General features: G+C 42.5%; 1 protein-coding gene across 1 annotated transcript in view; it reads left to right on the forward strand.

The window, feature by feature from the left end:
• LOC308397422 (dihydropyrimidinase-related protein 5-like) overlaps positions 1–21656 on the forward strand; it is a 32409-nt gene extending 10753 nt beyond the window's left edge. Inside the window, exons 2-14 of the mRNA XM_080883340.1 lie at positions 3128–3242; positions 5149–5298; positions 11524–11682; positions 13295–13474; positions 13557–13625; positions 14100–14144; positions 14228–14303; positions 14395–14551; positions 14691–14832; positions 17635–17777; positions 17877–18084; positions 18821–18998; positions 19090–21656. Of these exons, the coding sequence (XP_080739466.1) occupies positions 3132–3242; positions 5149–5298; positions 11524–11682; positions 13295–13474; positions 13557–13625; positions 14100–14144; positions 14228–14303; positions 14395–14551; positions 14691–14832; positions 17635–17777; positions 17877–18084; positions 18821–18998; positions 19090–19175 (1704 nt within the window). The 5' untranslated portion in view covers positions 3128–3131 and the 3' untranslated portion in view covers positions 19176–21656. The remainder of the gene's footprint in view (positions 1–3127; positions 3243–5148; positions 5299–11523; positions 11683–13294; positions 13475–13556; positions 13626–14099; positions 14145–14227; positions 14304–14394; positions 14552–14690; positions 14833–17634; positions 17778–17876; positions 18085–18820; positions 18999–19089) is intronic.
• The last annotated feature ends 1530 nt before the right edge of the window (positions 21657–23186 follow it).

Consider the following 23186-nt stretch of genomic DNA (forward strand, 5'->3'; position numbering starts at 1 on the left):
AAATCTCTAGTTTCTTTTTTTTGTTTTGGACTCCATCTTCTCTGTACTCAACTGGACTATGATCTGATCCCAGATGATTTCTGCTCAGCGCTCCTACAGTAAAGCCAGACAGTATGAATGAATATTTTTCATAGAAACAACAATATATTTCAGAAACTTTCCTTAAATCTATGTTTAAAGCTTCTTGTTACCCCCAGGCTTCATTATTAGCAAGCTGGCAAAACCAAAGCATTTCTCTTTCCCATTGGTCCAAATTTCTCCTCATCCAGTGGGGGTACAAATTTCTCTCCTCATTATTCTGTTCACTGTTCTCTTCCTTCCCCTCTCTCCTTCCCCTCTCTATTCTCCTCCATCTCTTTGAGTTGATTCTGTGTGACTGGGGCTCTATTGTGTCTGGCCATCAAACACATTGCATACAGCCACCCATGCAGAATACACACATATACACAAAGACATGCTTATTGGAGAACCTCTCAGTTTGTTGATCCTATTAGGTTTACTCAATCTACTTTTTATTTCAATGATCATCTAAAAGAAGAACATAGTGGACCACAGATTGCAAAAGCTAATAGTTAACCACACTGTTTTGATGTGCAGTGTAATTTTAAATATGTAGTGAGTGTTGCAAAGGGGAAAAATATATTTAAAACAAAATAAACAAATAAGTTGTGATTTGTAGAAAGCGGATATAAAACCAAGTCAAGTTTAAAAGCCAAAGAATAAAACATGGTTTTAAAAATGTTGGTGGTGATGAAGCCAGCTGTTTCAATTTTTTAGGCTCAAAGAAACAATCTCCCCTATGCTTTAAATATGTTTAATTTAATTCAGAAAAGGTCAAATTTGGTGTAGTTTGGAGGAGAGGCAATTTTAATGATTAGAATTATTGAGTGGTGTAATATATTATTATATATCTTCATTTTCCATATAAAAAAAGAGTTCATCTGAGAAATCTTCATCAATATTGGGCATCAAGTGTTGCTTTAGGGCTTCTGCGGCAGTAAAAGACAAGCAATCAAAATGACTGGCAGGTGGTGTAGAACAGCGGTCCCCAACCGCCGGGCCTTGGACCGGTACCGGTTTGTGAGTCGTTTGTTACCAGGCCGCGAGGGTTGAGGCTCAGGTGTGAAATTTATGGTTTTCAGGGTTTTTATTGGTTTTTATCTTTATTTTTTTTTAAATAGTTTTTATCATAACCCGGTTTCCCTTTTCCCGTGTGTTATGAATATATCTTCTGTTTTTTGGTACCAGTACTGGTTTTATTTTGTTGTATTTATCCGCAACACCTTAAAGGCCGGTCCGTGAAAATATTGTTGGGCATAAACCGGTCCGTGGCGCAAAAAGGTTTGGGGACCGCAGGTGCAGAACATGTAATATTCAGTATAACCTGCTGATATGTTTTTGAAGCTTCAACAGTTTTTAAACCCAGGGGTACACATGGTCATATGAGCATTAAGATTTGTTTGTAGTCCATCTTCAGCACATCATAGTTTCACCACAACTGCGCTTCCACTTGGCTCAGTAATTTGAGCCAAGTGGAAGTTCGATCCTCTGAGCGCTGTGTTTGTCTTTTCCTCCTTAATATCTTTCCCATCCTCCCTGTGACGTTTTCCATTGAGATCAAGGAAAAGTGGTTTGGAAAAGGTATAGGAGGTAATTTTGGGTCTGTTCAGCCATAGCCTTGGTTTGTTAGCCATGGCTCATTGCAGAAAATTACAATGTGGTGATTACAAGTGGAAAGTTACATTAAAGCCAAAGCCATTAATTTTAAAGAACATGCATTATATATTTTTCTATGGTGATAAAGAACTCCACACTGCTTTCCATTTCCCTCACTTAACTAATATAAAATAAATCAATCAAAGGATAAGTAAATAAAAAGACACTTTAAAACCTCACAGAGGATCAACTTTACTGCTGTAACTGGAAAAGACTTGGAAAGGAAACACCAGGATCCTACCATGAATAGGATTCGATGAAAAACACAAACTGGGTGTACTGGGTCTGCGTAATGTAACACAACCTAGAAATTATCATAGCCACAAGTAATCATTATGCACACAAGGACCACCGGGCATTCATTTTGTAAACTGCTCATACAGCACAAATGCCTGAAATTAGGTGAGTTACATGTCTGCTAACCACAAGGCTGGATCATTAAAATTCACTTTGCTGTAAAGGGAATATTTGAAGAACGAAGCGCAGGAACGTACTGTAACCCTTGTAAAATTACCGATTAATATACTCATTTCCTTTTATATTGCAACATCAGAAAATAGTGAAAAATGTGTTTAAGTTTTCCTGAAATACTAGTACCTTTATTTTATTAACTACTGTACTATGAAGGTCTCATACTATGAATAAATTGTTATAAATCATAATAAATTGTAATAGTAACAGACCTGTTGTTCTCTACCGGTTGTTAGTTGTTAGTTCCTGATCCTTGAAGAAACATCTGCTTTCCATCTGTCCTTGCAAAGTGCTGATAATCTGTTATTCCTGCAGATACTGTAATAGATTTATAAATTATAGATCCACTCCTAAATATTTTATAGACTGAGCTGACACACTTTAAAGACGGGAGGAAATGCTTCCCAGAAACTGTAACGTGTAACTCAGCACAAAATACAGAACACAAACTTTCACTTGTTGACTTTGGTTTTACGAGTAGCGGTTGGTTGCAGGACTCCACACTGGATTCCTGAAGTTGAATAGACCAGTACAATGCCAGGGTTTAAGTATTGCTGTGTAAAGCAAATTAAACACTGGATAAAAGCAGTAGTTCCAGCTGAGAGCTGCAAGATTTCAGTTAGTTTTGTTCAAATCAAGCAACTTTTTCTATTTAGAACAATTAATTTCGCACTGCAGAATTTAATTTAAACTGTTACCACCCAAAGGTAGCACTCGACTGGTGGGTGTGTTAAGATATTTTAGATCTGAGCTTCTGTTTCACTTCTGATATTTATTTTTAGTCCTACTCATATTTCCTTGAGTATTTAGTAGTTTAGTTAAATACAAAACAAACATTACTCACTGCACCACCTTATGGTAAGGACTGGTATTGCGCAACGTTGTTAACATGCTAAATATCGTGTACTTGAATTTACTTGAATACCCTTTTATCTTGTAGGACTATGGCTGCTAACATGGGGTCCATGCGTATCCTCATCAAGGGGGGAAAGGTGGTCAATGATGACTTCACCCAGGAAGCAGATGTCTACATCGAGAACGGCATCATACAGCAGGTAAATCACTGTTATGTACACATGTTAAATGTGCACGTGTGCAAATGTATTTTTACTTGCAAGCACATTTGTCCACGTGTCATACAGTAAAACCTTTTCATCGCTTTCACACTTTCGCTGTCCAGTATATCTCCAGCTGTTAGCATGACTCATTTCACAGTAATAGCATGAAGAGAACCACTCGGTCAACTCTGTGGCTCCAAACCATGGTACTATAATTATCTCACACAGTGTTGTCATGGAGATAAGCATCGGTTTATGTGGCGAGGACGCCTTTGAATCAGCTGTACTGAAACGTTCCAGTGTTGCTGCAGCTGTTGAGCATTTACACACTCTCTGTCAGTGCTTACTTCCATCACCACTGACAACAACAGCTATTTTTTTGCAGTATTTAAAGTGTCGAAGCTGAGCGAGTCATACTGTAACCAACACGTTCTCAGTCCCAAAGCGTAACACTTTACGCTAACAGTTCTAATATTAAAAATGGGCAAAGTTCTGAATAGTGAGGTCAGCGTGTGTAAGCATGCAGCCTGATCTAAGCTGTCATACAAAAGGGGAACATCTCAGGCTGTGAGACCTTTTTGTGAGTTTGTGCCAATCAGAAGAAAACCACCTAGAAGTTGAGTTAAACTGCAAATATGCACAGCTCCTCTGGTAAGAAGAAAAGATTACCAAGTGTACTAATGTTCATGTCAGCCTGTTTAATTGTCAGCATTATCACAAAAACAGTTACCAAAGTAATTAATAGTCATTCTCTATGGACTGTGAAAGTATGTATTTCAGTGTGGATGAAAATGTCAGATTGGCTAACAAGCAATAGATGACACATTCATGCTTAGAGCTATAAAATCAATGTCAATTTTATTTATATATCACATTTCACACAGTTATAAATGACCTCAATTCAGCAGGCAGCTTGTTCCAAAGAACAGGACCACAGTAATTGAAAACACCCTCAGCAGCACATCTAATTCTGCACCTGATTACCTAAAAAATAAAAATCTGAAATTAGTTTGGTTTAATATACCAAACAAAATCCCTAAGATAAAGAACCTTGAATAACCTTAAATTTAATATATTAAACGATAATTAATTGATTGTATTAAAAGTAAATGTTTGTTTCCTTACATCTTGGCCTGATATAGGCCCAGAGTTTGGTGGTAACGCAGGTTGCAATTAAAAAATATGTATCCCCCTACCGGGGGCATGGAAAATAGCTACTTGAGGTTGCTAGGTGAAACTAATTGTAAAGAGATAAAGAGTGATGTAAAGAAAACCTCCTTGTGATTGCTTTCCTCACTAGTAGATTGCCACAGCTGCAGTCTGCATGGAAGACTTTCTCTGCAAACACTCGTCATTTATGGCCCTTTTATGGTCGCCGTTCTCGCACGAACTGTACTGTACAGCAAAAGTGAAGTCGCATTCCCTGGCACAAGCTGCATGGTTTCTTTGCTTCCTGGTTTTCACTTCTTCTCGTTCTGTCCAGCGCTGATGTCGTCCCGTCTGAGTGACTCTTTGTGTGCGAAGTGACTAATATGGCAAGCATAAATGGGTCCTTAAGCTCCTTAACAAGAAAAACAAAACAAAAATATTAAAAAAATATAGCAAGCAAGAAACTAAACCCCAAGTTGCTTCTGATGTGTTCATCAGAGTGTATGATCAAAGGCTTTTAGACATAGAGTAATAGTAGCTCAAAAGCACTATAAAAGAACCAGTGCTTCAGAAAACTTAAAAAAGTCTGGCCTTTTTGGAAGCAAAATAAAAAGAAATTTGCACAGTGATTTACATCTTGGTGACCAGTTTCAGCTAGAAACGATTACTGTGTAGCTGGGCCTTTAATAAAATAAAGTGATAATAATGTGAAAATAAAGTACTGTAATTCGTGTGTTTGTGTTTTCTGTGGCAGGTTGGAAAGGAGCTGATGATACCAGGCGGAGCTAAGGTGATAGATGCCTCTGGAAAGCTGGTGTTACCGGGCGGAATTGACACCAGTGTGCATCTGCAGGAGACCTTCATGAACGCCACCATCCAGGACGACTTCTACAGTGGGACCAAGGTACACACGCTGTAAACACACTGCTCAAACACACTCACACACAGGGCTTTGCTGTGAGCAGGCTCGTCAGCATGCCTGTGATTAAACACATTTCAAGTCTGCAGACAGCTGTCATGCTTTCTCTGTGACTCTGACGTGTCTGCAGTGAAATACTGAGCCCTGCTTTTAGCTTCATCAGGACTAATGACCACATGTTTTCTCACATTGGTCTTTCAGGAAGCAAACACCTGTCAGCAGTTTCTGGTTGAAAGCAGAGACTTATCTTTTTTAGACACACATTCACACCGCTGTTTAGTTTTCATCTGTTCTGGGTGTATTTGTTAATTTCCTGTGAATGTCCTGCATGTTTTCCACTGAGAGCCCGAGCAACGAGGATGATTTCATAATTAAGAGGTTAAGAGGTGTTATTGTTGCCTGCAGTGGTATGCATGTGTTGGAGGATGTTCTCAGCTTGTCTGTTTAGATGCTGCCTGGCATGCCTGACAGTTTTAGTCAAGGGCGTCAGCTGTGGACGCCAACAGTACAGTATCAGCAAAAGATAGTCATGTGACAAAAAGTCAAAGTATATGTGTGTGTTGTTGTAGGTGATTGCTTCATCAGACACATCTAATAATATATTACATGATAAATGTAACGTGGAGTCCCCAGAAGATGATGAGTAAGTTTATTTTTTGTTATTTGGCTCTGCTAGTGTACATTTGCATGATTCACAGTTCAAAATGATCGTATGTACAAATGGATAAATACAAATGTGTCTTTCACTGGGCCTTTGTTGAACCCTTCTGCCTGAAACAATCCCCTTTGCCCTGCTTCTGATTGGCTCTCCCTTAAACAAAAGCTTGGAACAGTAGGCCAGAACTGTGGCTGAGACCATATTAAGGATACATTTACATCATACAGAGCAAAGAGTAGAAAAAACTGTCTGAAACAGAGAATTTAAATCTGAAATCTGAATTTACGGCTCACTGGGATTATTTAGGACTGCGCCAGGTGTCACTGACAGTGGGCTGATCTATTTGAATAAATCTGTGTTGTTCTGTGCTCACGTGTTCATACGCCAGCAGCAGTGACCCAGCTGATAGCAGCAGAGCTAACGTAGCACCGAGGAAGTTGCAAAGGGTCAGCAGTTTGGAGGTTTTTCACGCCTCTGGGGCCAACCGCTTTTCTTTGTGTTAGTGCAATCATTTTTGACAAAACTAAAAACTGTGGTCTAGTGACGGGAAAGGTCGCGCTCTATCTTTGTCTTTTTGTTTCTCACTCGTGCTTTATGCATCAGTTATTAACATTATTGCTGCACAACTGTGAGTCTCACATGTGAAGAGATGAACTTCTAGTGATATTTAGTTTAGGTTCAAGTCACCCTACTTCAGGTACTTCTGTTTATTCCTCAATTTATTTTTTTATGTAACATGAGAATCGACACCTTCACTAACTTAAAATATAATCTAACAAATAAATACATCCAAAAATATCAGTTTAGTTATTTGCTATTATTGCTGTTAATGTATTATTACCACTTCTATGACTTTAGGAACAATAAGGACACAATAAGCTAAATGAGCTAAAGGAGCAGGTATTTTAACTAGTTTTCTTCATGTTGCTTTGAAATTTCCCCTGTTAGGCGTAGCAAAGGTACAGGAAAAGTGGTGACGTTAACCTGCAGGTGACCCACAATGACAGCTTTTCTTTTCCTTTTTTACTGCCATTAGATAAAAGACAGACTTCAGAAAAGTGTCTGTCCCACAGTGTCGATTAGAATCAATCAAAATGCGGGGCACCGTGTCAGTATTTGGGGACGAGGCCTAAAAATGTTTTATATTAATGCTATTCCGTCCACGCTGCCCGCCCAGCTGGTCTTTCTGCTCAGTGTAGCTGCTGACGAGCAAGTGATTGTCTGGGGGAGATCGTCAGCAGCACTTTTAGTATCTTTTCTCCTCGCAGCCTTGCCGGCATGTTTGGAAATTATGGTGCACATCATAAAATAGCGGCGGTGACTTTGCTGTGCTGTAAGAGGAGAGAAATGAGGCTGAAGACTGGTGACAAACTGGTGCCAGTTCTCCCCCAGCCCCCACCGCTGCCCTCGCTGCCATGACAACTAACCCGCACTCTTAGCATGGAAATTTCTGTGTGTGTGAGAGAGTATGTGCACACATGACCGTGGTAGTATTGTGTGGTTCCTATGGTGACTGTGTTACCGCAGCAACTGCTCGTGTAATTGTGATGAACCCCTAAACTATTTCCCCCCTCTGCATCCCTCTCTCCCTCTGTTTTGTAACTGTCTGCTCCCTCTTCTGCTTTACTTCCTTCCTCCTCTGGTGCCTCCTCCTGTTCCTCTGCTTCACCCCGATTTATATAACACGCTGTAATGGTGGAAGGTCAAGAGGAAGAACGTGCTGCCCGGATAGGAATGATCTGGAACTGATGTTTTAGCTTCTTTGACATCATGCTGAAGTCTTTTCAGCCATTTTTAGCTGCTTATCCAGGTGAAGGTCACCAGACATGTAGCCAGTCCATCATCAGAACCTTCTTTCTGTGTCTGCCATGGACTGTATATAAAAGATCTGTAAGGTCTGTAAAGGGAAGCCAATGATGACCAGCAGGGGGCGATGCTGACCACTGCCCCACATATGTAGATGCAATATTAAAAACCGTGAACTCTTTAAAGTTAAAATAAAAAGGTTTCGGCCTCAGGGGCATCACACTGCCTGACAGGTGACGGATTTGAACAGTTAAAAAAGACTTCCAGACGATATAAACTACAATCGAAAAGCACAGCTGTGTCTCTGTTATTAAATACTAACAGAATAAAGTGTGTGATCTGCTCTCACTGTTATCCACAGTCAGTCTTTACAGTGTAACACTGATCAATCACATCCAGCTAAGCAGATCTGTTTTTTTTTTTCTACATAAAGCCTGAAATGTTGCCTGAGCTGTATCTGTCACAGCAGGCCTGGCTGAGATCATTTAAACGTCTCAGCAGGCTGAACTGTAGCAATGAAGAGAAGGAGGAGGGTAGTGGAAGAAGGTGAGGTGCTCGGCTGTAATAAGAAGTACGAGTGGAGCTGATAGAGGCTGATCAGAGGGCTGGAGCAGTAATCTGTCTCACACTGATAGCCTCTCCCAGAGTCTGACACACTCTCACCCCCTCACAGTCGCTTTCATATGTAAAGGAAGCTTCAGGCACTCATGTGACAGGATTTCTGTGTGCTCGTTGGTTCTTCTTGGAGGAAAAGTTAACTCTTTCTTTTGTACATTAAAATCTTCACAACTAATGCTATTTTTAAATGATTGTGTTCGGTGTGGTTTCAGAATGAATCAACTGTTAATAAAAACATTTGAACTGTTATTATTAGATGTAACTTTCTCTTGGTGATCTGTTAAAATAATCCAGCTTTGCAGTTTAAAATCCCAAAAGTATTGTTATTGATCTTTATTAGTCTATAGATGTTCTTCTACTGGGTTTCAACTTCTTTTATTCCTTCCTTCATGCCTGCCGCCCTCTCGCCATCTCTTTTACTTTCTATGCAGGGGATTATCTTCACAGTAGGGGTTAGGGGTCTTTAATGGAGCAGGAGATTCATATTACGCACCGCTTGTGGTTTATGTGTCAGTATGTTGGGTTGACAAAAAGAGCTTTTAGGTCAAATCCACTAAGATTAAACGATGTTGGTTGGCTGAACACGCTGTCTTTCTCCATCACTGTTTATGTTTTGGTATGTTTAAATTAAAGAGTTGAAAAACGATCCACATGCTTATATCACTGCTCTTAATCAGATGTTAAATAATCAGTGCGCACTGTGTGTTGATTTGACCTGATATTCTGGTATCTTTAGGAATTTATAATCTACAAATCTTCTACTTAAGTTAAGATAAGATAAGATAAGATAAGATAAGATAGAACTTTATTAATCCCTCGGGTGGGTTCCTCTGGGAAATTCGATTTCCAAAAAAGCACAGCACCGACAGAAGTTACAGAGTTACAGAATATTATATATATACACACACACACACATATATATAAATACAGAGACAATATAAATAAAATATACGAAGGGGATAAATAGAATAAATAGGAATAGAAATAAAAATACAAGTGAATTGCACATTTCAAGTATTGAGGTCTATTGCACTGTTGACTATTTACAAAAGTATTGCACAAAAGGTATTGTACAGTGAGGTGAAGAGGCACTACAGCTTAGTTGTTCCCCCCTCCTTTGTCCTCCTGTTTCCCCTCCCTCTCCCCTCCAGAGAGGAGTTAAACAGTCTGATGGCGTGTGGGACAAAGGAGTTTTTAAGTCTGTTAGTTCTTGTCTTGGGGAGAAGCAACCTGTCACTGAACAGACTCTTCTGGTTGTTAATGGCCGTGTGCAGAGGATGCCTGGCATTGTCCATAATGCCATAAAGTTATGTGGACACATTCACAAAGCCTGTGTAATGATGTCACTGGAGGGACGACTCATTTTGTTGTGAAATATCTGAAAGCTTGCAAAAGGATGCACAACTATCCTGGGCTTAAACATGCACCTGGCTGGTATTGTTGCTGTTGCCAGCAGATATGCTCTGTGCTGTCTGCAGTGAGCGAGTGATGCTGTGCTTCTTGAGTCTCCACAGCAGGTTTGTAATTTAGAACAAGCTAAAATTGGATGTTGTTTCAAGTGTTTGTAGTTGCAAATGTTGCTTGAAAACAGCGTGAAAAACATCTCAGCTCTCAGACAGCTCCTTTATTCCAGTTTGACAGAAAAGTCTCAAACTGCCCCTGAATCAGTTCACACTGATTATAGCAATGTTAGCTCATACTGTCGTGTGCGTAACATGGATCGGTAAAGATGCAGTGATCAGGGATTTCTTTTTCCCTTTACCTCCTGTTTGCTCGCTTGTTTTCTCCGCTCTGCCCTCTGGGATTTTTTAAAGAAGGGGGCCAGCAGTAAATCTTAATTGAGGCCAAGCAGACAGACAGCCTAAATCCCACAATCCCCAGCTGTGCATCTGTGCCCCCCGCTTTCTCTCTCACACGCACACATGCACACAGTTACATGTAGTGACAGTGATCAATGACATACACTCTTCATGCACACATATGCTGAGACCTTCGATGCTGACATTGCACATCACTCAGACTGGTTTCTATGGTAATGAGAAATCTGATAGCTTACTGGCCGACTGAGCTTATGCTCACAAGCAGGTGACCCCGCCCCCCGTCTGTGAGACACGTCTGGAGCCCGAGGCAACGGCTCCACACTGTCACAGAAACGTTCTCATGTAGTCACATTTTATTGAGGTTAGGCTGCAAAAATGATGGCGGTTTAACGTCACTTTGATTGTCGATGATGACTAAAGAGCAGATTACAGCTGTTTCACACCCCACCTCTTCATTTCCTCTTTTATATGCGATTACAGACGTTCTCCCATCATGCCTCGGTGTGATATTCCTGTTAGAGGATATTGGATGGGTGAATGTTTGCGCAATTTTGGATGGAGAGAGGAGGACAGGAGGAGGAAGAGGGTGGGGACGTGCGACAGGCATGGCTGAGCAGTATCTGTTGTCATGGTTACACAAAAGTGCATTCACCATTGTAGCGAGGAAGATGAGTCACTGCACACAGCTTCCTTCACTTCTTCTAGTCTATCGTTGTTTCCTCATCCTCTCTTTCCCCCTCTGTAACTTTGCTTCCTCTCGCCCACTCCTCTCCTTCATTAGTAATTTCATCTCTCATCTTCTCCAGTTCTCTGTTTCCTGTGGAGTAGAAGTGAAGGAGCCACATTTAGCAGCAGGAGCCATATTCAGAAAGCTTACGTTTTTAGTTTTTGAGGTTGTGAAGTATTAAGACGTTCACACGTATAGCTACACTAATGTGAAGCCTTTTGTCAAAACTTAATGAAACCAATGTTGTCACACTCTTGGAAGGAAAAAAGCCTTATCTCTCTTTCTGTGTCAGGCTGAGATATTTCTATAGAGAGGACAAACCAGTGATTACAGCACTAAATAAGGGCATTTAGACTGAGAACAACACTGAAAGGAAAATGAAGCAGTGGCTACAAGAGAGTCAGTGCAATCAATAAAGAGCAGAGCATATGATGAACAGTTGATAAGGAAGGACTATTGTCACCAGACAAACAGAGTCTGTGCTGGACATTGGTGTTATTGTCCTCTTTCTAATCAGTCTTTCTTTTCTCTTATTCTGCCCCCCTCTCTGTCACCCCTGGTCACCCTCTTACCTCACCCAGGCGGCTCTGATGGGTGGTACCACCATGGTGATGGCTCTGGTTCTGCCTGAACAACACTGCTCCCTGCTGGACGCCTACGAGAAGTGCAGGGCTCTGGCCGATGCCAAGGCGTGCTGCGACTACGCTCTGCACGTCGGGCTGACCTGGTGGGGACCAAAGGTAAATTTAAAAAACGTACCACCAAAGTGCTTGGAATTACGTTGGTAGCATATATCATTATTTATTTTTGTGCTCTTCTGGCGTTTATCATCGTTGAATGAATAATAACGCAGCCAGCCGTTTGTGGGTGAAATGTGTAATGACCTAGATTAAACCCGCACAAGAACTGGGTTAACACACGTGCTCAGTGGGCACATTAGGCAGATTATATGAGTCAAGGTGCCTCATTCAGCCTTTGGCTTTAATGTCTGTCCTACATCATCTGCTGACTTTGTGCATGTGCCCAATCTCATTGCATATTGTTAGACGTTTCATGCCAGAATGAGGTTTAATACAACACCTGTCCAGCAGAAAGCTTTGACTGGTAGTCATTCTTGTTTAAAAAATGTCAACACAATGTTTCTTAACACATTTCAGGGTGTGTGTGGTAAAGAGATAGGACACAAAGGCAGAAAAACAAGGGCGAGCCAGTATCTGGCTAAAAATACCCACGAAACAATAACCCAACAGAGCTTGGGCAGAGAAAGTGAGCCTGGGCAGACCTTCCAACAAAGACAAACTTAAAGACAGATAAGACGGGGGACTAATTACACAAAAACAAAGCTGAACACCAGTGAAAACAAGCAGGGCGGGGCAGATAATAATAAAGGAGGGTAAAAGAAAAGAAAATCAAACTAACACAACACAAGAGAGAAAACTGACTATCAAAGTAAAACAAGGACATGAAGTCTTAATTTATACTTTTATTTATACTTATTTATACTTTGAATCTATGTCGAGTCTGCATGGTAGTCTATCCTAGTGTCCAAAACCGCCATCACCCAAAGAATGGTTGGCAGAAGGTTTCTCTCTTTGAATTGATTTGGACAATGATGACAGAGGTAGCTGAAAATATGTAGGAGAAATTGAGCTAGTCACTAAAACGCTGCATCAGCACGATGTGGTTGCAGTTCTAGTGGAAGTGATGTTACAGCATAGCTTTTTCAGAGGGCTTTACCATACAGTGGATGATCTACAGCATAAATTAACCCAAATGTATAAATCCTGATTAACACTAAACAAGGTGTCAGAGAAAAGGAAACAAAGACACAGAGGCCGGGTCCACAGACAAGGAAACACTGCAGAGAGAAACAATAACAGGAGAGAATAATAATGATAATGATAAAAAATACTCAAACTGTCATGAGCTGTAAAAGTAGATTAATCATTATGGAAGGAAGTAGTTTTGCTCCTTTCATCAATACTCCATCACGACTATGACGTGACCTTTATGGCCCATTCACCGCAGCACAGTTCAGCATTTTAAACACTAAACTGTCTAGTTTCCTTTTACTGCTGTTTGAATGAATGAAATGGATTCTTCTCAGCGGGGCTGTTATAGTCACCAGTGTAAAGGCAGTGTGATCTCATTGTGGCAGGTTTCCAAGCTCATTTCATGCCCCACAAAACAAACAAACAAACACACACACACAGTTTCTCTTTCACTCCATGCCCACATTCCCAATGCCCGATGCACTAACTGCCTTTACATATATAAGCTGAAGCTTTGCAAGCACTGAACTGTAATCCAGAAACATGACTGCTGACCCTGAGACCTCTGAATCGTCCTTAGGTGCGTAATGAGATGGAGACCCTGGTGAGGGAACATGGAGTGAACTCCTTCCAGATGTTCATGGCCTACAAAGACATGATGATGCTGCGGGATTCAGAGCTCTACCAGACTCTGCAGACCTGTAAGGACATCGGTGCCATTGCCCGAGTCCACGCTGAAAACGGAGAGCTGGTGGCCGAGGTGCAAAGACAAATTTTCTTTTCCTTTGACGTCGAAGTGAAATCACAAACCCGTTTTAAAATGAATGTGTTTGTGTTGTTAGGGTGCCAAAGAGGCTCTGGATTTGGGCATCAGTGGGCCGGAGGGAATAGAGATCAGTCGACCAGAGGAGGTAAATATGCAGTGGACAGAGGGGTGGGAGGTTTCAGGAGGTAGCGGTCGTATCCTAATCTAAAGGTCAGAGGATCAATCTGCTCCTGCAGTCTACATTGGCACTGAACACTTGGACTTACGCCCAACACATCCATTAGAGTGTGAGCGGGCGTGATATTAGACTAATGTGGGACTATGTGAATGTGGCTTGTAGTAAAAACTCTTTCTAGTCTGATGTGTGAAAAAGCACTGATCTAAAACATAACAGTGGAAAATAAAACTTTTTTTCCTTGATGTTCCCTTAAAATGCTGATAAAACCTAATTTTGAATATTCAGTAGAAATATTTAGGGATCTTTCCTATAAATGTAAAACAAAACCAAGTAATCATTGTGGCCTTGAACTTTTTTTTGTAAGATATTTGCAATAAATATTAAAATGTTTACTTATTAAAGTTGTTATTTTGTGATTTTACTCTGTCTTCTTGTCTGCAGCTGGAGTCTGAGGCCACTCACAGAGCCATCACCATCGCCAACAGGGTAAAAACATTTTAATATCCAGTCTGTGTGCAGTTATTGATAAGTAATTAAAGGACTGATTAAAATCTTTTGTGTGACCACAGGCTCGCTGCCCAATCTACCTGGTAAATGTGTCCAGTATGTCTGCTGGTGATATGATCGCTGCTGCTAAGATGCAGGGTGAGCTTACTGTCCGATGAAGACAAACTAACAGTCACCGTGACGATGGAGAGGATGAAAGCTGACTTTTCTTCACTTTTTATAATTTCAGGTAAGGTGGTCCACGGGGAGACTACAGTTGCTCACGCAGTGTTGAATGGGATGCAGTATTACCACCAGGATTGGGCTCATGCCGCCGCCCATGTCATCATCCCTCCGCTCCGCCTCGACCCAAACACACCCAGCTACCTCATGGGCCTGCTGGGCAAGTATGTGTGCTGCACTCACATCAGCATGCTGTACTGCTTCGAGTAAACTGATCGCAACAGCAGCTCAGTGACCGGCAAAGGTGCCGTGGATAAAAACGCTCCTCTAAACTAAACGTGGATATCCTGTTTCCTGTTTCAGTGACAATCTGAGCGTGGTGGCATCAGAGCACCGTCCGTTCAGCACCAAGCAGAGAGCTTTGGGCAAAGAGGACTTCACCAAGATCCCTCATGGAGTGCCTGGAGTCCAGGACAGGATGAGCGTCATTTGGGAGAGAGGAGTGGTACGTACACACGTCAAACGCACACATAAAAACCTGAGATCAGCCATGAACCACACAATTTATCATCCACAACCAGTGGATGTGGAAGTTCTGTTTTGACACCATGTTGGTAAGTCTTAGTTTTCTGCAGTTAAACAGAAATAAAACTTACTCATTAAGTTTTGTTTCTGTTTATAAAACTTAATGAAAAGTTTGAAGCTTATCATAATATGACAAGCACTGGCGATATCTTCTACCATTAGCATCCACATGAGGCTCAAAGCTTGTATCAGTTACTGTGCCAAGATATTTCCTCTACTCCACAAACTCAACAGTCTGAGAGATTGCTCAGTTTTATTTCCAGCTATTTGCAATAAAAATTAAGTATTTCTCCAGTGAAATCAAATCAAATCACTTTTTATTGTCACATCACATGTGCAGGCACACTGGCACAGCACATGCGAGTGAAATTCTTGTGTGCGAGCCCCACAAGCAACAGAGATGTGCAAACACAACAACACAAACGAGCAAAATACAAGAATGGCCAACCTGAAACTAATAAATATATGTACAATATATAATAGTGTATGCATTTCTGGATGTGTATACTAAATATTTTCCTACGTGTGTGTGTGTGTGTGTGTGTGTGTGTATACACATTTTTACAAATTAAATAGTAAAAAAATAAAATAATAATAATAATAATAAAATATATAAAATATACAGAGTTGAATATGTGCAAAACAAGTGGCATTTATATACAGTATGGAGTGCATAATGTTAAAGTTCCAGTAGTGAAGCTGAGGTGTCTATGACGTGTTCAGCAGTCTGATGGCCTGATGGAAAAAGCTGTCTCTCAGTCTGCTGGTACGGGACCGGATGCTGCAGAACCTCCTTCCTGATGGAAGTAGTCTGAACAGTTTATGGCTGGGGTGACTGGAGTCCTTGATGATCCTCCCCGCTTTCCTCAGACACCGCTTCCTGTAGATGTCTTGGAGGGAGGGAAGCTCACCTCCAATTATCCGTTCAGAGCACCGCACTACTCGCTGGAGAGCTTTACAGTTGTAGGCGGTGCTGTTGCCATACCAGGTGGTGATGCATCCAGTGAGGATGCTCTCAATGGCACAGTGATAGAAGGTCCTGAGGATGCGGGGGCTCATGCCGAATCTTTTCAGTCTCCTGAGAAAGAAGAGGCGCTGCTGCGCCTTCTTCACTGTTTTGTTTGTGTGTACTGACCACGTAAGATCCTCAGCCAGGTGTACGCCAAGGAACCGGAAGCTGCTCACTCTCTCCACAGCAGCGCCGTTGATGGTGATGGGGGTGTGTACTTCTCTGCACCTCCGGAAGTCCACTATCAACTCCTTTGTCTTTGCGACGTTGAGGGTGAGATGGTTGTCTTGACACCAGTGGGTCAGGGCGCTGACCTCCTCCCTGTAAGCCGTCTCATCACCGTTGGTGATAAGACCCACCACTGTAGTGTCGTCCGCAAACTTCACAATGATGTTGGAGCTGTTAGTGGCTGTGCAGTCGTAGGTGTAGAGTGAGTACAGGAGAGGGCTCAGTACACACCCCTGTGGAGCACCAGTGTTCAGTGTGATGGGGGATGAGGTGATGCTGCCCAGTCTGACCACCTGGCGTCTGTCAGACAGGAAGCTAAGGATCCAGCTGCAGAGGGAGCTGCTCAGTCCTAGATCCTGCAGTTTCCTGTCCAGCTTCGAGGGAACGATGGTATTGAATGCTGAGCTGTAATCTACAAACAGCATCCTCACATACGTGTCTCTCTTCTCCAGGTGTGACAGGGCAGTGTGTAGTGTCAGGGCTATGGCATCATCAGTGGACCTGTTGTGGCGGTATGCAAACTGTAGAGGGTCCAGTGAGTCGGGTAGTGCAGAGCAGATGAAGTCCCTGACCAGCTTCTCGAAGCATTTGCTTACGATGGGGGTCAGGGCTACAGGTCGCCAGTCGTTCAATGAGGAGATGGTGGAGGATTTGGGTACAGGGACGATGGTGGCCATTTTGAAGCAGGCTGGGACTACAGACAGAGAGAGGGAAAGGTTGAAGATGTGCGTGAACACTCCAGCCAGCTGAGCCGCGCATGACCTGAGGACGTGGCCGGGAATCCCGTCCGGACCAGTAGCTTTGCGTGCGTTCACCTTCCTGAAGCACTTCCGCACATCCTCCTCAGACACAGTGTGCGCACTGACGTCATCCGCGGTGCGCACACTGTCCGGTCTCATGGTGTTCGCTGTGTCGAATCTAGCATAGAATACGTTTAGATCCTCACACAGAGAGGCCGTGGTCTGCGGTGTGCTGGTTTTCCCTCTAAAGTCTGTGATCGTGTTTAGTCCCTGCCACATACTCCGAGGGTTGTCAAACTGTTGTTCCACCCTGTCCCTGTACTCACGTTTGGCTGCTTTGATCGTCTTCCGGAGTTGGTAATGTGCGTGTTTGTAGTCCGATGTGTTCGCGGAGGCAAAGGCGGTGTTCCGTGCCGCCAGTGCCGCGCGAACATCTCCGTATGAATGAACTCATACTACGCCATCTTGAACTGCAGCTGGTGATGGATGTCCATGTTCTGCTCTGAAGCCTCTATGAGAAAGACCACTTTACCAGCACATGAAATAGATCTTCTGCTCTAGCTAGAGTGGCCATGCAGCTCTCAGCTGATCTCCAGAGCACCATCTAAGACCTGGAGTTGGAGTTTGTCCAATACTGGGATGAGATTCTCTCTGGGGAAGCAGCTGAATGACATCATGGTCTACCACAGTAGCGACAGAAATAAAGACGTTTTGTATGATCGGATGGGCTTTCTGTATTTTTAAGGTTACAGGGAAAATGGATGAGAATCGTTTTGTGGCGGTGACGAGCTCCAACGCTGCAAAGATCTACAACCTGTACCCGCGCAAAGGCCGCATCATCCCCGGGGCTGACGCTGACGTGGTGGTCTGGGATCCAGATGCAACAAGGTACACAGCTGTAAATAAACAGAAATCACCTTTATTACTGGACTCAGCCCGAAGCATAGGGACACACATCCATCACTTTCTGTGTGTGTGTGTGTGCAGGACAATCTCTGTGAGCACTCAGGTGCAGGGCGGAGACTTCAACCTGTACGAAGGGATGCGTTGCCACGGCGTCCCTCTGGTCACCATCAGCCGGGGGCGTTTGGTGTGTGAGAACGGCGTGTTCATGTGCGCCGAGGGGTCCGGAAAGTTCTACCCGCAGCGCACTTTCCCCGACTACCTCTACAAGAAGATGGTGCAGAGGGAAAAGGTGCGTTCACTGTCATCACTTTATTAACACTGATTCCAAACCTGCCTCTTTGTGTTGTGAGTGTTTCCACTGATAATTAAAACTCCAGGGCAGGACAGCAAGATCCAGGCTGAGCTCTGCTGTGTCAGCTGACAGCAAACCTGCCACAAACACTCCCATCATGATGTGACTGACTCCACCGATCTGACAGCCCATATAAAGGATTTAATGCTCCCTGTGGAAGCCAGCAGTGTGTTTTCCTGCTGCTGCCCCTGTCTGTGAAAGCCCCCCATCCCAGCCTCTCTACTCTGTTTGCTTTTAGACCTTTTTATCTCAATTTATTTAAAAAACTCGTCACAAAAGTACAGAAACTGTTTTTATAAGAACTTATATTTACAGTTCAGTTCAGTTTCAGGTAGTTTACAGAGTGAGTATGTTCATTTATAGTTTCAGGACACATGTTTTAGTACAAATAAAAGTACTTGTGCCTTTTAGTTTTTGTTTTTATTTCATTTTAATGATTTTTGTGAGTGCACAAGATCTTTTTATTTTTTCTAGTCTAGCTTTTATTTTAATTCCAGTTTTTTTTCACACCTTGTTTTAATTTTGTGTTTCTTCAGTGGAATTTAACTTGGTTACTTACATGTAACAAATATTAATCAGTATCAATCTTACAGCAGCAGCTCAACTGGCTGTTATTATTAGGTTTAAAATGGCTAAACATCCTAATCTTACCTCTCACCTCATCGTGTTTCAGACTCAGGCTTACAAAGGGGTGGACAGGGATCCGTACTCTGGTGATGTGGCCAAGGTTGCGAACACCATGAAGAAGGAACTCGGTTTGGGCCCCATAGATGGAGAGACGCCCAACAAAGCCTGCGGTCGAGTGCACTCCGGAATCCGAGACCTTCACGAGTCCTCTTTCAGCCTCTCAGGTGAGCTCTAATAAAATCGTCCTTGATTATGGTGACGTTACACCGAAGTCCTCGATCAAATTTAATAGTCCGTACGTGTTTTTCCTTTCAGGGTCTCAGGTCGACGACCACATCCCGAAGAGGTCCTCGGCTCGGATCCTGGCCCCTCCCGGCGGCCGCTCCAGTGGTATCTGGTAACCGCTGGTGTTGGAGCTTCATCCGTCCGAGCCGCCGTTTTTTTGTACATTTCTGAACAACCAGAAAAACTGCACTGATTTTCAATCACAGGATAAAAAGTAAAGATGGCAAAAAAAATTTCAAGCACGCGTCTGTGATTGGTGACGAAACGCCGATGATCAGAGATTCTAATCTGTGTCTTAATTGGAGCGACTGCTCTGATCGAAGGGCTGTCTCTGGATTTAAATTGTTCTGCCAAAATCGAGCTGATCATACTAACTCTGATAAAGTCCGCTCATTATCACCCTGCCTGTATCGTAAACTGTGAAATGTCAAAACCAGTACAGTTTTTGATGGTTAGAACTGAAGTGATGTCGACCGAATTATTTAAAACTGTATCTATTACACCCCCGTCTCTCACACACATGCACACATGCACACACGCGCACACACACACACACACACACACACAGACGTACACTGTAGACACCATAGCTGTAGACTCATGTGAAGATGTGTGTGGGTCCTGTTTGTGGTTACACCGCCCACTCGGCGTCCCGCTGCATCGTGGGTTCCTCAAACAGTGTTTTTGTTTTTGATGAACTGCGCCATGTGGTGATGAAATCCAACTGCTTCAAACACCGTGTCCTCGTAAAGATACACTCTCTGAACATCCCCGCGCTCTCACTGCCTCTGACTCGGTCACATGTCCCAGAAACATTCCCACCTCACCCGCAGTTATGGAAGAACTCAGCCTGTGAGCTTAGCTGGGATTATAACTTTGGCCCCAAACCTGGTCCACTGTCCTCGTCTCAGGGGTGTCTGTAGAGCTCACAGAGTGCATGAAGGGAACAAAAACATGTTATTTAACCTTCGAGTGACTGAGTGGAGTCATTTATGTGTGACCTTGTTGTATTTTTTAATTATGAAAATGTTTCCTTCCAACTTTTTATTTATATATTTTTTTACAGAAATGGGTGCGCTGAGGATAATGATATTTTTTAACATTAAAGGCTTTGATTTAAAAATCATCAATTAATGTAACATCCATGTCTTTGACTGTGGGAGGAAGCCCACACAGGCACAGGGAGAACATGCAAACCACACAGAAAGGCTCCAGCTGCCCAGGGAATCTGACCCAACATCCCTTTTTTTCTCCCTGTGAACCTGTGATGTAAACTAATATCTCATACATGGCAGAAACAGTAGAGGCATGATAAACACAAATAGATCCACTATTAACAAAAAGCTCTCTTTAATAAAATATATGATCATGACTTGATCATACAGGTTATTCAAAGGTTTTTTTAATAGTGGCCGAGTCCAGTCCGGTGATTCAGTCACTGAAACGTCTCGGTCGCTTGAGGGTTAAACACAGAACATGAAGGTGTGGAGAAAACTTAAAAATACTCATTTACTCCAGGACGTGACTCTTGACTTACAAAGCTGCAGTTACTCTCTATTTATGTCCTGTAAACATGAGTCCGTCAGTACATCCTACAGCCTTTCTGCGACTCTTATTGCTCTCTGGGTCGCAGGTTCAAATAAATGATTAAACCAGCGTCTGAACATGACTCAAACTTGAGTCTATTTTCAAGCATTTAAGGCTCTGTTAGAGCAGCAGGATGCTCTCTGTGGCTCTGACTCTGACTTTCTCTTTTTATTAGACCGTGAGCTCCAGCACAGACGACCTGTAATACACAGTAATAATAAAGGATACGTTAATAGCAGGAAAAATGATAGTAAGGGCAGCTTCTTAGTGAGAAACGTCAGGTACAAGAAAAGCTACCGTTGTGACTCTTTGAGGCAAACAAGTAAAGGGCACATTTTGGATTATGTTGTGTGTCAGCTCACTGAATATTTTCTGTGCATACTAACGAGCCTTTGCACACTTTTCACACTGCAGTCTGAACACACACCAAATAACTGAGACCTCAGAGTGAGCAGAAATCAAAGAGTGTTGCTGAGACTGAGAGGCACGTCGTGGACCAGCTGTAGGAACATACAGCGAGATGTTTCCAGAGCAGTGAGTCTCCACAGAGCAGGACGATTGAGCTGCACAGGCTGACGATAAACCACTACTGATCCTCTCATTCCTGCCTACCAGTATTATATTTATACATGATCACGTCTTGTTGTCCGTGCACTCTATATATTTAGGATGTTTGTTTTTCTATTCCTGTTCAAATGTGCCAACGTGAATCACCTGTGCCACACCGACACCCATGCATGAAGAGCACCACATGAACAGGTGAGGAGGAGGAGTGAAGCTCCCCCCGATCACCGCAGCTTCACACAAACTGGTGCTGTTTTTCTACAATTACCTACGACGACGGCGTTGTTTTACTGTTGGATGGTTTTGTTGTCCTGAAGGCGCTGTGGCGGCTCAGTGGCTGTGCGTGTTTGTAGATTCTCATTGTGTTGGGAAGTGAACGTGTTGAATCTGTAAGTGGCTGCTTGTTTCTTACCACAAGAATAACAGCAAAAGAATAAAGTGAGAAAAAAGGACAAATCTGGGTCATGTGTTGTTTTTTATGTGAATGATTTAGGTCAGAGTTGTGTAAATTAATTCACAAGTACAATAGAAAGAAAGAAATTTCATTCCTGAGATTTCAGGGATACAGGACCGTAGCCTACATGTATACATAGCATAGCATAGCATAGCATCTTTATTTATAACGCACTTTACATCCAACAATGTTGACCAAAGTGCTACAAATATAAAACAGAGAGGAAACAGTTTAAATTACATATAAAATATCTTAAAATTAAAAATAATATAATTAATAAGAAACATATTAAGAGACATCAACAAGTCCTGCTGTGCTAAATGCCAAGGTAAATAAATATGTTTTAAGACGTGATTTAAAAACAGATAAGTACATAGTTACATAAGTACAAGAAATGAGCACATACTGTACAGAACAGGAGCGTCTTTATAAAACATGTAGTTCATGGGCCAAAGCCAGAGGATCCGGTCAGGCTCACTGGGTGCTTTTGAAAAATGTGCAAATTATTAAAGTCAGAAAAGCACAAAAACTGTTCCTGTGTGAAAATATATGCAGTTTTAAACTATTTCATCTGAGCTTTTGCATATATGAGCACACCTTTGTGCTTTTGCAGATGTATGAAGTTTAACACAGGTGTAATGAGAGTGTATTGAATTTTGTATGTTGATGTTTAAATATGACTCTTTTCAGAGTGTACATCTTTACCATAACTACTTTTGTCATTTGCCAAAACAGAAAAACAAAGATGACTTTAGTGTTAGTAACATTATTATACTGTGTTTTGTTTTGTTTTTGTCAGGCGACCCAGGATCCCTGAGCAGTTATAGACTTATGTTACTTATGTATTTTTGGTGTTGCTCCCCCTTTTTCTCTATGCTTGTACATATGTGTGTGTGGGTGGCTGTGTGTCTGAGCACTCGTTTATAGGAGCCTTCAGGCCTGGTGGGTGTGGCCCTGCTAGGAGACTGGCCACACCCGAAGCCACGCACCTGCTGCTGATCAGGCCTCGTCGGGGGAGCTACTTAAGAGAGTCTTGGAGCTCCCACCGACGCGGGATCATTCCGTGAGACTCCATGTTAGTCATCCTGTTGAGCTGAGTTAGTGTGTGTATGCCCGCGGTTATATGTGTCCTGACGGCTGCGTCTATTGTGTCCCCAGGAGAAGTGTGGAGCGCCAGACAGCAGCCAGCACGAGGAGTGCTGAGACACGGGAGCGGAGAGCACGGAGACACGGACTGGTCACGGAGAGACACGACACGGGAGTCAGGGAAAGCACGGGGATTTATTGTTGTTTTGTTCCATCACTGTAAATAAACGCACTGCTTGTACATAGAGCACCGCGCCTGGGTCCTCCTTCCCCACACCCCCCACGGTTTGCCATGCCAAACCGTGACAGTTTGTTTTACTTCTTTTGGTCTTAATAATCATTGCGTGAAATTCTGACATTATGACAGCCCCATATAAATTTACAAAATGACTGTAATAAACTCTTTTCTATACCTTTTTATTCAAACAAACAACAG

The sequence above is a fragment of the Rhamphochromis sp. 'chilingali' genome (genome assembly GCF_963969265.1).
Source record: "Rhamphochromis sp. 'chilingali' genome assembly, chromosome: 5".
Classification (NCBI taxonomy): Eukaryota; Metazoa; Chordata; class Actinopteri; order Cichliformes; family Cichlidae; genus Rhamphochromis; species Rhamphochromis sp. 'chilingali'.